The sequence below is a fragment of the Ictidomys tridecemlineatus genome, chromosome 1, assembly GCF_052094955.1.
Source record: "Ictidomys tridecemlineatus isolate mIctTri1 chromosome 1, mIctTri1.hap1, whole genome shotgun sequence".
NCBI classification, from domain to species: Eukaryota; Metazoa; Chordata; class Mammalia; order Rodentia; family Sciuridae; genus Ictidomys; species Ictidomys tridecemlineatus.
This window is the reverse complement of record NC_135477.1, coordinates 255,832,475-255,850,488: the sequence shown is the minus strand read 5'-3', so window position 1 is coordinate 255,850,488 and position 18,014 is coordinate 255,832,475. Positions and strand designations below refer to the sequence as shown.

The 18,014-nt window shown below is 44.6% G+C and overlaps 1 protein-coding gene across 7 annotated transcripts in view; it reads right to left on the bottom strand.

Annotated features, from left to right (window-relative positions):
- Sema5a (semaphorin 5A) overlaps positions 1–18,014 on the bottom strand; it is a 450,819-nt gene that overhangs the window by 135,750 nt on the left and 297,055 nt on the right. For all 7 annotated transcript variants that reach the window (XM_021733399.2, XM_040272850.2, XM_021733404.2 and 4 more), the window contains one exon: positions 3,515–3,800. In XM_021733399.2, the coding sequence (XP_021589074.1) occupies positions 3,515–3,800 (286 nt within the window). The remainder of the gene's footprint in view (positions 1–3,514; positions 3,801–18,014) is intronic.

The following is an 18,014-nucleotide window of genomic DNA, read 5'->3' as shown; positions in this document are numbered from 1 at the left end:
AAATTCCTGCCGTATATTTGTTTATTGACAGACGCTGGACAGGTGCTAGTGCCTCCCTGTGGGATTTACTCCTGCCAGGCCAGATGATCTTTATGAGGTAAGAAGGTCTCAGACAAGGGCACTGAGGCAGTCATAGTGAGGACATGACACTAGGCCACAGTCTAGGGAGCGGGTGACACTTGAACCCTGCAGTCTGGCTCTGGAGACCTGGCCGGGTGGGTATTTGTGTTTATTTGTCATCTTTAGAAATGAGACCAGGAAGGGGATGGGGCTGTCACTAATTAGAATATCACCCTGAGCCTTCTGCTAACCACTGACAAGGATCACTGCGTTTCTGGAAGAGTCCACAAATCCTGAGAACAACCCCACTTTTCAGATGGATAAACAGCAGCACAGAGGGCGCATCACGGCCAGCCCTCAGCATTAGGATTGCACCTGCCTTGCACGGGTCCCTGAGTCCACGCGGGGATCCCACTGCCACACTACCTTCCTTACTCTCTCCCTATTTGAACCACACCTGGGATCACTCCCTTCTCCCACTCGGAATGGGGCTGGCCTGGGCTCTGGTCTCAGCCCAGAGCCTCCCCTGGATGTCCCAGTAGCTGCTGGTCAGTGTCACTCACTGTGTTGGGAGGACATTTCTTCCCAACTCCTGGCAAGGAGAAAGCATCAGTGGTGCCGCGTCCCCTGCCCCTGGCACTTCACTTGCTGTGCTCTGTGGGTGGGCAGACCTGCAGAAGCACATACACACCTTCTCCAGGGTCTCCTGGAAGCAAGAGGCCAGCCTAGGGGTAGACTCCAGTGACCTTGTGAATGTATCTGCTTAAAGCTGGGCTCAGTATCAGTAAGTCCATCTGGTTGAGATACCTGCAGCCATATGCTCCAACCCAGCTTCTCTCAGTAATCAAGGTAATCATCTGTCCTCATTTAATGCTGTTTATTTCTTGTTTGTGCCCCAAGTGGATTAAAATGGCAGAAGACTCACTTAAGTGAGCCCAGAAATGGGGGAACTTGAAGTTTTTTTTTCTATTTCAAGATTACCTAAAGTTACTGGTAGAAAGTGAAGTAACAAAAAAATAATCCTTCTAGTTCTTATTCTTCTTAGAAGGGAAAAAAAACAAAACTTTTTCCTAGCAGCACCAGCTTTACTGTCTAGATATCCATGTGCACTAAACTACGCTCTATCCTATTCTCTACACTACATACAGCTAGAACGCTGGGCCTTCATTTATAGATATCCAGAATAAGAGGTAACACCTTTAAAAATTCTATTGCATGGGGCTGGGGATGTGGCTCAAGTGGTAGCGCGCTTGCCTGGCATGCGTGTGGCCCAGGTTCCATCCTCAGCACCACATACCAACAAAGATGTTGTGTCTGCCGAAAAACTGAAAAATAAATTTTTATTAAAAAAATTCTCTCTCTCTCTCTCTTTAAAAAAAAAAATTCTATTGCAGCAGCAAACTGGTTCCTTGCAGCTCAACTCTTAACCAAGTAGTTTAGGAAAATCTCACAGTCCTAGAGACAGAAATGAGCCAGAATAGGTCCTTCCCCCAGGTGAGAAACCCTGAAAAGTGTGGAGGCAAACTGCAACTTCAATCTACCAACTTTTAACCTGTAATTCGGAGATGGGAAATTGCCAGCTACCTGAACCTCATTTTCTTTCAGTTTGAAGCCAGACTTCTCACAAAAGCACTCATCTGTTGAAAGGGTCAAATCAAGGCTGAGCCATAAAGGAAGGACTGGTGGGATGCATCCTGGGATTAGAGATGGACGTATCAGAAAGAATCAGTGGGAATAGATTCCAGAGAGAGAGAGGAGGTAGGCATATGTTGAGTACTTCTGTCATGGCTGCACTAAAGCACTGAGAACCTCCCTACAGTAATCTGAAACATTTCTGCGACTCTCTGAATGGACTATTCACTACCTTGGAATAGTTCGGGCAGAGGACTTTTGTAACTTTTGAAATTGGTGTTTTTGTTGTGGTCATTTTTTTTTTTTTTTTTTGCTCAGAGCCAGGGGAATCAACAGCTAAGGAAGCCAAGCCCCCATTGTGTGTAAAATTGATGTCAACTGAGCAACAGAACATTTATCTTGTGCAGCCTATACTACTCTTTAAACAAGGTTTTGGAAAGCAAATCAACTTCAGAAACCATAAATTGATTTTTTTTTTTAAAGAAACTTCTCCAGGGGTAGAAAATAACATCTGGGCTTGGAAAGCAGATTTGTAACAATAAGGACAGCCAGTGGTGGAGGGGGCCGGGGTGAGGTCATCCGCACCACCTGCTTTTCTAACATCTAAGAAAGGAGAATGTGGAGTAACATTTCAATCCAGTGAATCTGAACACTTACCAGGAGAAAGGGCAGGAGGAAAAGGCTAATGAGGAATAAAGGGACAGATAAAGTAAATGACTCAAGAAATATAATTCATGGGCACACCTCTGATGCCAGAGATAAAAAAAAAAAATAAAAATATGCAGGGAGCCGAGCAAGCTTCATGCATTCATCTACTGCCTGGTTTGCCCAGGACTAATGTTCCCCAGGATGCAAGCAAACCAGGCTAAGCACAGGCAAGCTGGGGTATGGGTCACCCACCTCATCTCTCAGCAATTTTTACCCTTTCAGATTTGGATTCTTTGCTCTGGACACAAATATTTGACTTTTCTCAAAGTTGTTAGGTATCCAGATGAGAGGCTGCAAAGGTGATCCAGATGCAGGGCAAGCACAGCTCTGCCAATGTTGAGGGAAGGTCGCTTCCAGTCCCATGCGCTCTTATTAGGTCTTATCACACCACCCAGAGCCACAGAGCACTAAGGAACTGGGCACCACTCTACCAGAATGAAAGGAAATGAGTGCTTGGGAAACTTCAAATGCTTTGCCCAGCCATCCAAATACTGTCTGTCCTGATGGTAGGGATATTCCCAACAGAAAAGTCAGTGCTATATTTTCAGGAACATTTTTAAAGTATAATTTTCATTTAAGAAATAGTTGCCCAAGTTAGCCATCTTCTATAGCAATGGTTTAAGTGCAACTATGGGGAAGTCAGAATGTGAGTTTCATACATAAGTCAGGGTTCAGGCGAGAATTATGTTATCTTAAAGATCAGATTTCCCCAACAAGATGGCTTTCATTATGCACAAATGCATGACTTGTGTGAATGGAAAAAGAACCTAATATGTACCTGTATTTCCCAAAGTGCCCAGGACATACTCACAAATCAGAAAAGAACAATCTATCATAGATAATTTGATATTTCTGTGACCCAAAGACAGATCAAAACTTTTTAGATTTATGTATATTTTTCCTAATGCCAGTTTCACACAGTACATGTCTCTGCCTAACACTTAATTCAGAGTGAAAAGTCTCTTTTCATACTTTTTTTTTTTTTTGGCTATTAGCCCAGTAAAATAAAAAAGACTACCTTTGAGGCAACTTTAAATCCTCAGAGGTCAAGGAACAAAAGCCTCATTCAGAATGAGTAAAAGAGGAGAAAAAGATGCTCTTTCCAGCTACGTACACGTTGGTGGTGAAGATGCCGTAGATGAGGTCCAGCTCCGGCAGGAAGAAGGTGCTTTGCAGCTCGTTGTAGTAGAAGGGCACCTCCCCGGGCCGGGAGCAGTTGAGGCGAGCCTTCATGAAGGTGGTCCAGGTGTCCTCCAGCAGGAACCGCCCCCCGATGTCGTTTTTGCAGACCCGGGCAGCTCTGGAGAACACGGTCTTCCCACAGTCATGCTCCACGGCATTTTCCCGGAAGAAGAAGTAGGTGAAGTTTCCGATGTCATAGGAGGACACAAAGTTTGGTTCTGAGAGCGACAGGAAAGAAGAAAAATCTCAACATCCATGTGCCATTCCTGATTTTATCTTGGCCTGCTCCGTATTTCTCCCAAGGAGACAGGCTTCTGCTCAGACAACACCTGGACCTTACAGGACAAATGGGAAGCCCTGCGAGCAGCTTAATGGTCTGTGCTACTGGGACACTCAGGCTCATGCCCAGGTTCCAAATGACGGGCCATCCATACCATGCTTCCACACTGCAGCACCCTGAGCCGGACCCGTGCCCGAGCTAGCATGACATCAATGCCATCAAAAGGCCAGGGGAGATTTGCAGAACAAATTAAAGCCATGTCTATTTCTTTGCTTGAAAAGTCTTACATCAACTTTGGAAACAGAGAGCAAATAAGATTAAAAAGGTGAAATTTGATTCAGAATATAGGAATCTTCAATTGTTTTTGCAGCACAAAAAAAAATGCTCTGACTTTATATCCATGTGTATGACTTCAACATATTTTATCTGCTTTTAGTAAAGACCTTACAATATTTTCCATTGGTGAAAAGTGAAACAAAAACTCAAACTGTAAGGTTAGTGCCCTGAATTAGCTTCAGCAATTCCCGTTACTATGGTGACAGTGTCACTATGAGGCTGAAGCCTTGTTTTCCTATTCCTGGTCACTGGTGGAACCACTGGGAGGAGACAAAGGTGTTGAGAGGAAGCCATTGTCTGCAAGCTCTCCAGTCTCATAAAAGGCTTAAATAAGGGGATTGAGAATTGACAAAATTACAACAAAGCTTTTACTTAATCACCAAGCTCATTAGGAATTATGAAATACAGATTACCAACTGAATCTCACATATTACATTGAAAGTATTCTCTTTCTAACTTCCTGTTTAAGAAGAAGAGGAAAAAGAGGTGATGGATACCCTATAGACACTGATATGTCCCAATATGTATCTTTAAAAACTGTCATAATCAGGTTTGATTCTCATTCGTTTCTCTCATTCATTCAGCAAGTGTCCGAATTTTATAGTACAATTAGTGTAATTATGGCAATAACCTTTGGTGTTCAAAATTAATGAAATATACAGACAACAGCTATATCCACAAGGGCACATTTTCAGGGATAGTTTGTAGGAGCAATTCCATTGACCTTGCACCTTACCAGATACAACTGTACTGCGCCAATAAACAGGCTATTGGCAGGAAAACTAGAAATATGTCTGGCTGCAAGACAAGATATTACCATTTAAGGCAGACCTGAAACACAGACAGGGACTTCAAACACTGGCACGGAGGAGTTGACACTGACTGAATCCTCTTCTATTTTATTCATCAAGATTGTTGCCAATTTCCAAACAGTCTATCCATCTATCTATCTGGCTAGCTAGCTAACGATGTATATATCTTCAATGTCATATGACTGCACATTTTAAAATTGTAAAGCATTCTAAATGATTCCTATGGCTGTGCAGTTCCCTTCATGTTGTTACACTGTTCCTAAGTACATTAAATCATATACAGAGATTTTTAATGAGAATTAATTTAATTTATAAGCTGTCAAAAAAATTCTTAAATCACTATTACTTTATCCTGAAATAGGCAGTTTAAAAAAAAAAAAACACACTAGGCAGTTGGTATGTGCCTATAATTCCAGTGCCTTAGGAGGCTGAGGCAGGAAGATCAGAAGTTCAAGTCCAGGCTCAGCTATTTAGATGTCTCAAAATTCAAGAAAAATAAATAAATAAAAAGGATTGGAGGATGTGGCTTAGTGATAAAAGATCCCTGAGTTCAACTCCAAGTTCCAAAAAAACCAAACCAAAACAAAACAAAAACAAAATCCAGAACTGCATTAAAACATATGAGAAGAATATCATATTCATTATTATTACTGTATAATTTAGGATCCTGGAGAGATGCTCACAAATATAACAGGTTACATATCTGATTTTTTTTTTTACTATAAGGAAAGTATTGGAAGGTTTTGAATCCAGATTCCCTATGAGTCTCCAAGATAATTACTCACAAAAGCAGACCCCAAAACCAAACCTATATTTCATGTCTAAGGAAAATAATCACTTGTATGTATAATTTTGAAAGGGGAGGCTGAATCATTTCAGAATAGGTCCTAAACCTAGGGATGCAAAGCCAGATTATAGTTCCAGCACTTTATTAAAACGAAAAAGTCATCATCATCATCAACAATAACAACAACAAACCATCTAAAATGGGGAACATAAAAATGACCTTGGGGGCAGGGTCTGTGTGACCTGGAGCTGTCACCAGCACTGGTGCAAGAGGCAGAGTGCACCCAGATCTATCAAAACCCTCACCAGTACCCACTTCTGCTGGTAACATGGAGACAAGCAACACAAAATGGGAGTGATGAATACTTCGTTATCTAAGAAGTCATAAGCAGGAAAACCACCATGACCTGTCGTGGTTTCTTCCAGCTGGTCTGTGAGTGATAAAAAGTGTTGGTGGATTCTGCTGAGCCATGCTGAGCTTGGTCTTTTACATTCCTGTGCTCACCAAACCCACAAGAGTCAGAGGCAGTGCTGTGTTCTTCCCAGTGCGTAACTGAGCACACTGAAGCCCAGAGGTTTAACAGCTCACCCAAGTTCACACCACTAGCTACTGGGCTGGGAGGGAGTAGGGATGTCTGAATCGAGAGGGTCTGAGCCCAGAGCCTATTCATGTACCATCATGCTGCACTGGGAAAATACTCGTCTGAAAGAAACAATCTGCCATGCTTCCTATGTTTAAGGGTAGGATTGGACTTCTGGACATGCATGATGAATTACAGGGAAGATAAAAGACCAGCTACCAGGGATATTAGGGATGAAACAAAAAAGAAAAGGTAGAAAGAAGAGGTCAACAATTCAAGGGCTTATTAAATAAGAATATGGCTGGGAAATATTTGGTCAGGACCAGAGCTGGTTTTCGCATGGTGTCTCTATTGCCCTGTCAGCAAGTGACCCTTAGGGGCTGTTCATGTTCATTGTCCACTCCACTAAACTGACTCCCATGCAGATGTCTCAGATAAAGGGAATACTAAGGAATGGAAGAGGGTGTGGCCCACAGTTGCCTCTTTCCATAGCAAGCCTCCCTCTCTCCAAGTCCTCAAGCCAATTTTATAAGGTGACCATTGTGGATGTCAGATAGAAATGCCCAAATTCGTTTTGTCTTGCTTCTTGTTTTAGAACACAGAGAAGTTGTGCTCAGTGTATAGTGTACGCTATTCTCTAATTCATCACAACACAGGTCAGGTCAGCTGGGGAGCTGAACTACATTTGGAAGCACATTCAGCTGCCCCTCAGGGATTCTTTGGGTTGACCACAGGCCCCTGACAGTGTGACCTGCTATTAAATCAGGAAGTTCCATTTCTTGGAAGGCAGAGCCTCTTGAAATTCAGCCAGCATCCTAATTCCTCTTCCAAGGACAGTGAAAAAGCAGGAATAAAGGTTAAGCAGTCAAACATCTCTTGTATTTATAGATATAAATCTGGAGGAAGGAGGTGTTTGGATCTCGTCAGGCAGGATAAGAAGATGCATATTGTTTTCCTCCCATTATTTAGTTCTGTGTCTTCTTAAAAGGCAATTCACTACAAACTAGTATCTGTCACTCCTGAACGAACTGAACAAGTCATAAATCAGGCTTGCCTCCTTGTCTACCGCAGACATAGGCTCACGAAAGCAGATCTCAGAGAGCCTTTACAACTTAGCATCACCAGAGCCACAGATGAACAGAAGGCATGGGGCTAGTTCAGAATAAAAGCAGCCATGGGTCTATGCCAGCTTATATAGAAATATATGCATGGAGAAGATGATTTTCCTCATGTTTGTAAAACAAGTTGAGATACAGATGAGAGTGCCATATAAAATATGCCAGGTTAATAAGAATTATGAATCATGAAATAAAATTTTTATTTTACATCTTCACTTAGAGTAATGACCATGCAGATGGGAGTACTGAGAAGCTACATTATAAATAAACATGAGAGATTAGATGAAGGATAAAAATTTTGAGATTTTGACCAAGTAAAAACACATTCTGAGCATCTGAAGCCTCTACTGTACACTCTTTCTATTCCAAAGCCTAGAACATCAATATGGGGGTGCCCTATGTTCAATCAATGAACAGATCACTCATAAGTTGTTGATGTATCAAGAAACATTTATCTAAATGAATGAGAATGGATATTAAAAACAAAAAAGAATTTTAAGTTCCCAACTCTACAAAAATCTTACTAGAACCAAAAATCCATCATAAAATTATTTTGCACTTCAAAAATCCACTCTGTAAGACACGTGTCAAAAGAAAGCTAAAAATGACTTGGCACAGTGCGCACACAGGTATAGCTCTGCCCTGGACTGAACTATCAATGTCAGGCATGCTCTGCCATCCTGTATGAGAACGGGGCACTGACGACCTGCTTTGCCAGACTTTAAGATCAAAGGGACTGGTACCTAGTCGGATCACAATAGATTTCGGCTATTGATATTGGTTCTTGATTGGCTCTTGGTGTACCTTTGGATTATTGGTATTTAATAGAACCTCACTTAATCAAAATGATGAAGCATACATGTATCAAGTGTAAGATGATTAGAACCTAAAAAGCACAGATAGAGCCATGCTGGGCTTCACAGCCAGCCACAGGGCTTCTGTTCCCCAATTTGTTGGTGTCGATCCCCATGAAACCACGTCAATGCACATTTATAGATTTTTTCAGACACTCTTTTATTGTGTACATTATTTCCATTGTCACAGCCAAAGAAGAATGTGTTGTAGGGGTTGGAGTGAGTTTTATTTCATTTAGGTATTTATGAAGACTGGATAATTGAAGTGAAATGAAATTTATTGTGGTTTTAAAACCATGGGGGATCCAACATTCTTTCCCTGGGCTTTCCACGAAAAGACAAACAGATGAGTAGAGAGGTGGAAGATAACCAACAGTTTCACATGTGTGGTGTGTATGTAGGTGTGTGTGCATCACATACATGCAGTACTGAGGTGCACGTATACATGGCTCAACACTTCCACCTGCTGGCTAGATGAACTGAGTCAAGTTATCAAATGGCCTGGTTTTTGTTTTAGGACTGCAACACTCCACATGAAGGGTCACTGTGTGAATCAAAGCCAAGGTATGTCAGGGGCTTAGCACTTGCTTGGCAATTATCCAGGTGTAAATAATCATCTCACTAAAACACGCTGGTTAAATGATCACCTGCATTTGACCAAGTAAAAACACATCTGAGCATCTGAAGCCTCTACTGTGCACTCTTTCTATTCCAAAGCCTAGAACATCGATATGGGGATGCCCTATGTTCAATCAATAAACAGATCACTCATAAGTTGTTGATATATCAAGAAACATTTATCTAAATGAATGAAAATGGATATTAAAAACAAAAAAAGAATTCTAAGTTTCCAACTCTAACTCCTCAACTATCCATTCTGCACATCAATTGACAGCTCTCCATTCCTTTCAGTGAGTCTGGGACCAGACACAGTGGCAGGGACGATGCTACAGCCTATGCCCTGAATGCCAGTCAAAGTCACCTGGTCACTGGGGGCTTACTGACCCGCTCCTCTGGGCTGTCCTCAGCTCTCAGTATCCCTTGGTCAACCGATAGATATGGCCCTTTTCCCAAGAACAGTGTGAGGAAATAAAAAAACAGAGACCGATAATGTTCACAGTGATGACCAGGACCTCAAGGACCAGCTCAGGGAGGTGAATTTTAGAGTCAGGAAAAAGGTCATCAGGGAAAGGGCAGGCTGAGGTGTGGAAAAGGCCATCCAGTCAAAAGCCTGCTGGAGGGGCCATCAGCCTGGGAGAAGACCTCAGCACAGTCAGGAACGGAAGGATCCACAGGACAGGAGGCAGGGGGCCAGGAATCCTCAGTGAGGAGTGGGGACTTCAGTGGCCTCTGGGGATGCTCCAATTCCTGTGTGTGGTGGGGGTGATGGGGCGGGGGAGGGAGCCCAGTGCATCCTGGGTTACCCTTCACACAGCCACGTGGCCTTGGGGCCCCAGGTGCCTCATTCACTGGGCCTCCTGGCCGACAGACAGCCACCTCGGAAACACTCAAAGCAAGTCTGGAGCAGTTGTGTTTCCTCCATTTTCAAAGGGGATTATGGCCTGTTGAAAATGTGTGATTTACGTGGAGTTACTGATTTGAGAAGGTCCAACTTGCCCACCGCACTGCCTCCTCCCCAAAGGAAAACCATCGTCTCTGCATGAGCATCGGTCCTGTGTGCCCAAAACCCACACCTGGAATCCCCCATCTCTTAAAGTTGACAGGAGTGTGGCGAATTAGGCACCTTTCTAAAGTTCCAGCTGGAAGGACAGACGTGAGCGTCCATTCTCTTATCTCCATTCCAAAGCCTCTGGCGGCCCTTCCATACTTCTCGTAAAATCTACCAAATCTCACGTTCTTAGGCTCCATGAGCTAAAAATTATTTCATAAAAATACCTAAATGTTTTTAAAATAGAAAATTTCCATTTGCCACATTCATTTTTTTTTTTCCTGGCAGTCATTGAAAATTTTAGATTCACTCATTTTAAGAAGTCACAATTTATTTCACAACATAGACACTCATGGTTTTTTTTTTATTTGGAAGATAAACTTGAATATAAGGATACAAGAAATATTTTAAGGCCTATAAAATATTTTAAAAGACTAACAGAACAACATGTAAGATTTCTTTGAAACATACACTGAGCTCTGTAACATGATTCAGTTTCCCAACAAGCTGTAACAGAATCAATAGACCAATGTGGTAGATAACAGCTTAGTCTCTTGCATGGACCAGGTTTAGAAAAAAGAAATCAAAACTTGGAGAGTCCACAATCCAACTATCCAAACCACAGGTGAACAAATGGGGGAGGCCATGACCTGGGGGAAAGCAAAACATTTAACTGAACGTTATGAAGACAACCTGTGGACTTGCACAGACTGGCAACTCATAAAGTGTATGTTCTCTGGACAATGGATGATCAGCTGTTTCTCAGGTGGTTCTCATGTGTGCTGGGAACTGCCAATGTGTTATATTCTCTGCATGGCACTTTTTGTGCAATCTCCCTGTGGCTCTGTATGGAGTTCATGCCTTACCCCCAAAATACTTTAGTGGCAAAAGGAAGGCATCATTCATCCACTTGAAATGTGCAGGTTGAAAATACCAGTTTACAAATGACTTACTGGCAAGAAAAGAACCATCACCCAATACTGAAAGGGATCCATGGCTCCCTAGCTTTCAGATGCTCAATGTTCAATGAGTTTCATCCCAGTGTTTTCAAAGAGCACCCTAAGAACTGATTTCAACGTATTACTTACTAAACTTGTACTAGAAAGGGCTGTGTTAAATCACCCCACAGGTTTGTCTTCATAAGTTTCAGGATTCCAGCTCATTAGATCCTTTATACGATGCTTGAATAATTAAGAAAAGGCTCAATCATTCCCACATCCCTGTCCCATGGGGCTTGTACATCATGGTATGCACATTAAGAGAGACAAAGGTCCCCTATGATGTTAGCATTTCCTAAAACAAAGCAGAGGCTGGGAACACACTATGAGGGAGGCTGCATGCTATGGGGCAGATCTGCTTTCAAACCCTAGCTCTGGTTTACACCAGGCAAGACCCTCTGAGCCCTGGAGCACTCATCCTCAGAAAGACAATGCAGCCTCCCTTGGAGCAAGGTGTGGAGGATTAGAAGTGACCTGTGAGTGGGGTCTCCCATCTGTTATAAACAGTCATTATAACTCCCCCTTGGGCCTGGGGTAATAACTGGAGATAACAAGGTTGTAATGCTTGCACCAACAGGCAGACATATGAAGGAAGGCCATTTATTTTAAAATGACTTTTGACCTAGTGAAGATGATGAGGTTTGGTCTGCATCACAATTTTCAAAACATACCCCTCCCATCAGCACTGACAATCTGCCCAGGGCCTTCTGATAGAGGACACTGTCCAGCCTGAAAACAAGAAAACTGTGTCACATGACCCACAAACTTGCTTGACATGTTTTAAATCCTATCTAACCCCCCCACCCCTGACCCCTGCCAGTTAAACTTCTGAGTTCTCCACTGCATCCATTCCCAGCATCTCCCCAGATGCCTATCTGGTAAAATACCAAACTAGGCTGCTGACTCTGAAATCTTATTTTGTTCTGGTTTTACAGAGCTGCTTCTTGTCCTTGCCACACACCGCATTCCCAGCCCTCATTTGTCTTTATTTTGCTTGCTTTTTTCTTCAGTTCCAATTGTGAATTTCCAGCTACAGGAATGTTGTCAGTTCAGAGCGCACCGGGGATTTACACCCTGGGGTGCTTTTGCCAAACAAGTTCTCGCTTTACCCAGGATGGAGCCTGGCACAGTCACCCGAGCCTGTCCATGCTTCTGCTGTTGAACATTAGTGTCTGGTCATAGGGTGAGGAGCGGAGCTCAGAGAGGAGCTCCCTTTAAAAATCAGCACAAGTGACATCTCCTCAAGGTACACAGAGGGGGTTTTCTTCCTCCAAGTAAATGACCTTTAATCATTAGAAAGCCAATAATTGTATTTAAATATCTCAGAGTCCTCAGGAGGCTAGGGTAGCCTAGCGCCATCAATGTATCTCAGGCCAGGGGTCTTCAAGATGGTTACCAAAAGAGTCATGTTTTCTTAACTAAAAACAATCCTGCTAAAATGAGAATGCTTCTGAATTTCCAGGGAGTCCTCCTCCACAGGAGGTCACAGCTGGAATCTCAGAGAACAGAAGCCTTAGAGTTTCCTGATCCACCCAAGCATTTCCCCCAGAGAAAGAAAATGAGCAGGTGGCAGATGTTAGAGGATCATGTCCCTGTTCACACAGTCAGTCTCTTTCATCCAGGAGGTAATGTCTTCAGGTTCCTACTGAGGGTTGATGCTGTGCCCAGCATTAGGTCCCCCAGAACTCACACGATTCACACAATACTACTGTGGACACACCACCTTTCCCCTCCCCCCTACACTTTTGGTGAGTTTATTGTTTCCTTAATTTGACTACCATTTTCTTGAAGGCATACTTTACAGCTTCTCTATTTTAAGCATCAACCATTAAACATTTATTATCCTCCTTTACAGTAATCATTTAATAAGGGTCACTAACGATTGATATTTTAATGCATTAAAGCTGTACAGGAATTTCTCTAAACACATAAATTCATTTGAAGAGTGATTTGGGCACAAGCGAAAATCTCATCTTAAAACATGGATTCGTTTTTCAAACACATGCCTCAATGTTCCAGATTCCTCCGGAATGTTATCCAATCAAACACGTTGCCTTTGAAAAGTGAGTAAGTAATGGCTGAAAGGGGTTCCCAAACAAAATGGGAGTTTAAAAGGAACATTTTTGTTCCCAAATGCTTGAAATTGAGTCCGTTTCAAGCATAAAAAATGTTTGGGGAGGGGCTTTTACTTGTTTTAAATTCTGGAATACAATTAATAGAATATTTACCTTTATTTCGCAACAATATTCATATTTTGCTTTTTGTGAAATGTGCTTATCTCTTACTCATTCAGCAGATGCTGACTAAGCGATGCTGATCAAGCCTTGACTGGGCTTCTGGCTCTGAGTAAGATGACTGAGCTCATGAAAGTGGCTCATGTACAATTTCTATCCTCAAGGAATTAATAAACTAGTGGGGGAAACTAAGAAATAACTGTTCCCCCATGTCTTGGCCTGCTCAGGCTGCTATAATAAAAATACCAGGGTGGGTATTCCCCCCCCCCCCCAATGCTGAGAGTTGCATGCCGGGCAAGTGTTCTCTTAAAGAACTATACCCCAGGCCCCCAGGGGAACTTACAAACAAAAGACACATTTCCTTACAGCTCTTGAGGCTCTAAAGTTCCCAGTTAAGTTTCCTTTAGACTCAGTATCTGGTGAGGGCCTGCTTTCGGTTCACACGATGGAGAATTCAGGAGGCCTTTCTTAAGAGCTCTAGCCCTAGTCATAGCTACTCACATCCCAAAGGCTGTGACACCCAGACTCACATCCCACATCATGGTGGCGTCACATTGGGGGTTGCTTCAGTATGAATTTAGGGAGCACGCCAATGACATTAATTCATGTATTTAAAAAGTATTTACTGAGTGCTTGCTATGTGTCCAGCACTGCTATAAGCATGTAAAATAAGTCGGCATACAGAATATTCAGCTCCAGACACCGGGACCGTCCATTCCGGTTGCAGAAGGAGGTGATGAGATTGCAATGGATAACATTAAACACTGAGCGTTGGAAAGAGGTCCTGAGGACCAGATAGGAGAGGGCCTGGCTTTAAAGTAAGGGGACCAGGGTATAGCCCCGTGGCAAAGGTGACATCTGGGCAAAGACTTGTAGAGTTGAAGCAGCTGGGCGGCTGGCTGAGGGGCAGAGCTGTCCGTTAGAACAGAGACTGGCACACTCCAACACCTGCCCCAGATCCGACCTGCAGTTTGTTTGGTGTTGGAGTTTTATCAGCACCCAGCCACGCTCATGCATGCCATGGCAATGGCCGCCTCCGATCTATAATGGTGGAACTGAAAGTTGCAATGAGATCATATGGACAGCAAAGCCTACCATATTTCATCTGTGGCCCTTTGTAGAAAACGTTTGTTGGGCCTTGGAAGAGAAGGAAGAGCCAGAGCCACTGTGCAGCCTTTGAGAGGCTGAGACCGAGGCAGAGAGAAGCAGGTCAAGGAGATAAGGGCAGGGAGGGCATGGGCCGCCAGCAGCTGGCATTGTGGCTTTCTCCTCAGGTAAAATGGAGGCTTTTGTAGACTTGGGGCAGAGTCCCCATGCTGTGCATGCAGGTGCAACCATGTACAGTGCCAAGAAGGGACAGGATAGACTCAAGTGGGTCTCGGGAAACAACCTTCAAGGCAAGCCACGGAGAAACAGGAATTCACCAGGAGGCAAAAACCCTGGCAAGTGAGGGCAGAATAAATACCCTGTGCATGGTGAGGAGCAAGACGTTCCCAGGAACTTCACATGGCTCCATCTAGGACACCAGAGAGCACGTGGGTCTGTACAGGCAGACAGAGCAGGTCACACCAGCCAGGTAAGAGGACACAGACAAAATTTACAAAGGCACTCAGAGCCCTGGCCATCCCTGTTCCCCCTCTCTGTACCAGCCTGTGCTACAGTGGATGGAACAGCCTCACCTGGGTCACCGTGCACAGGTGCAGGTAAGACACCTATCCGTCACTCTGTAATCAGTGGAAATTTTAGCTGATGTAGGAAATTGCACTGTACTCTAAGAAACTGCACCTGGAACTCTGGTATTAGGTCCTGGGATGTCGATTGCTAAAGGAAGGTTGAGGAAACATACCAGATAGTTTTGTTGGGGTTCTGGGAGATAAGATGGGAAGTTTAGAAGTTGGCAGATCCTTCCTCGGAGTTCCCTGTGTCCAAACAGGACATCACCATAAACAGGTGGATCCCATCATTTGCCTGAAGATTAGCCTTGAAGCACCAGAGATCCTGAGAGACTGGAGTCTCCCAATGGCCACAGCCTACCAGGTCCTGGCCATATCTGAACACACGTCCTCTCTGCCTATGTGCTTGTCTTGGCATGGAGTGTCTGGGCAGTCATTTCTGCCAGCTCCTCACTGCGTCCTCTGAGGGAGTGATTCTAGTGCGGAAGGAGCAAGGCAAGGTCCATGGTAGAGACGTGCATGGGGAGAGGTTCCCTTCCCGAGATCCTGGGGTGGGAAGGCTAAACAGGGAGGGAAGCAGTTCTAGGGAATGTATTTTCCACACCAGTGCTCTGCAGGGAGGACAAAGAAACAGGGGCGGACCATCTCCCTCTTTGGCAAAGCAGACAGAGAGCTCTCTTCTTCCTGCCCAGTGACTTCTTATGCAACTGAAAACCAGAAGGCGACATTGTCTGCCAAGAGAGGAAGATGGGCCTGATTGGGAAGCCCGAGAGACAGACACACTGACCCTACAGCACAGGAGGGAGGTGAGATGGTTGCCAGAAAGTGAGGCATGGTGGCTCTCTTTCCCACCTGGGAGCGTTTCTTTGTTAGACAGTGATATGGGGTGGGTTGTGTCCCCTTAAAGCTGATATTGAAGTCCTAACCTCTCTTTTTTGTGAACATGACCTTATTTGAAAAGTGTCTTTGCAGATGTAACCTAGTTAAAATGAGGTCCATAGGGTGGCTCTAGCCCAATGGCTGGTGTCTTCTAAGGAGAGAGGACTTTACACAGAGTCACACAGGAAGATGGCCATGTGACCATGGAGGCAGAGACAGGAGTGCCATCACAAGGCCCAGAACAGAAGCCACCGAAGCTCGAAGGAGCAAGGAAGGATCCCCCACGGGAGACCTTAAAGGCCCCTGGCCCTGGCAGCACCTGGATTTTGGAGCTGTAGCTCCAGAGCTCTGAGAGAGTAAACACTGTTCATTTGGAATCACACAGTTTGTGCTACTTTGTTTGGGAAAATCCAGGAACCATCCACACTGTTCAAAATGTACTAGAGGCTGACTTGACAAGGCAGAGTCGGCTGATGGCTGGCGGGAGGAGGATTCTTGGTCACATAATAGTTACTAGGGATGGACTAGGGATGGCTCTTCTGGTCCTCCATCAGTTAACTAGAAGAGAAAGGGACTGCCCCATGCATAGGCAAACTGTCCTGCACAGAGCAAATCACAGCAGTGAGCCGAAAAGCCAACATTTTGCTGACCACGGTTAGCAGGTGCTATGTGCCAGGCTCCTCCTGCTGAGACAATTTTCTTTTATTCTCACAAAAAGGTTGGAAGAAACTGGAAAGCATCCAAAACAAAGGAGTGAGTTTTGCTTATAATAAGTGAGCTGCTGTTAGCTGAGCAATGGCCTCCAGGAGGCTCCAGGTTGTGCAAAGGTCTGGAGATGCCATGATTGGGCAGTTCCAGGCAGGTGCTCAATGCCTGCATAAGGCACAGCAGGCCAGGGAGAGGCCATTCCCTAAGGACAGCAAGGGAGCCAAGTAGGCCTCTTAGTGCCAGAAAACAGATTGAAAGGGGAGGCTGGTAGCTGCAGTAATTCAGGAACCAGAGGCCAAAGTGTTCATTCATTCACTGTCAACACCACTTACTGACTGCCTGCCATGCAGCAGATAAGTATCAGACATGAGGAGTTCATGGCAAATGCCTTAATTGATTGGTAACTGATAATTAGGAGCCTGGTGCTAAACATCATCTTCATCCCACAGGCTCATCTTAGTCTCAGAGCAGCAGGCTCAGGGGGATAGTTAGGCCCAGTTTGCAGATGAGGAAACTGAGATTCAACCTCAAGTCCATCTGGCTTCAGAGCCTCTGCCTTCCACCTGCAAGCCTTAGGCCGAACATTAGGAAAGGCGCAGAGTGCTATCCCAAACCTCTGGGCTCCACAGCACAGTGAGGACACAGAAATACAAACAAGGCAGGGACGGATCAATGGCAATGGAGCCAGGAATGAGTGTTGTGGTTCCCTGAGGAAGGAGAACTGGAGCGTCATGGAGGGCTCTGAGTGCAGGAATTGAAGGGTGCTGAGGAATGAGCTGGAAAAACAAAGCCTAAGTGCAGGAGGGGAGGGAGTAAGGGAGGTTCTAGAAAGAAGATGCAGGGTGAGGAAGAGAGACCAGGAGAGGAAAAGGCAGGACCAGCTCCCCAGGCACCTGACAGGGGGCAGAGTTCAGGCTTCATCCTGGAAACTGCAGCCCAGGATGAATTCACCTCTAGCAACGGACGTGCTGGGCTTTCTGTGCTGGTTCACAGAGCCACAAGGTTACTCAACTGCCAGCTTTGCAAAGCCAGGGATTGCACAGGACAGTTCACATCTCTGACTTTTTAGAAAAATTCGAGGGCCTGCCACAGGCTCTGGCACTGTTCCAAGGGCACTGTCACTGCCTCAGTCCCACTGTCCCACGTGTCCATGAGCCCTGTCACTCTCATTCACAATTACTTACCAGGCCTGTGGTCGTGACCACTTTGTACACAGAATGAGACTTAGTAAAAAGTTGAAGGACATAAGAGTCAACGTGTTTAGAAACATCCATCTGCTCCTCCTTGGGACGGAGGATGGTAGAAGGCAGACCACCCCTCCACCCTACAGTTCACCTGTTAACACCCGCAGCATTGTGCAGGCACTGCGGATCCCCAGGAATGAACAAGGCCAGTGCAATCTGGTAAGGAAGCAGCTTTCTAGAGATAGGAAACATCAACATGGGATGACAAATTGTGCCTCCTGCCACTAAGGATGTGGCAGAGCAGTGGCACGGTCACCGGG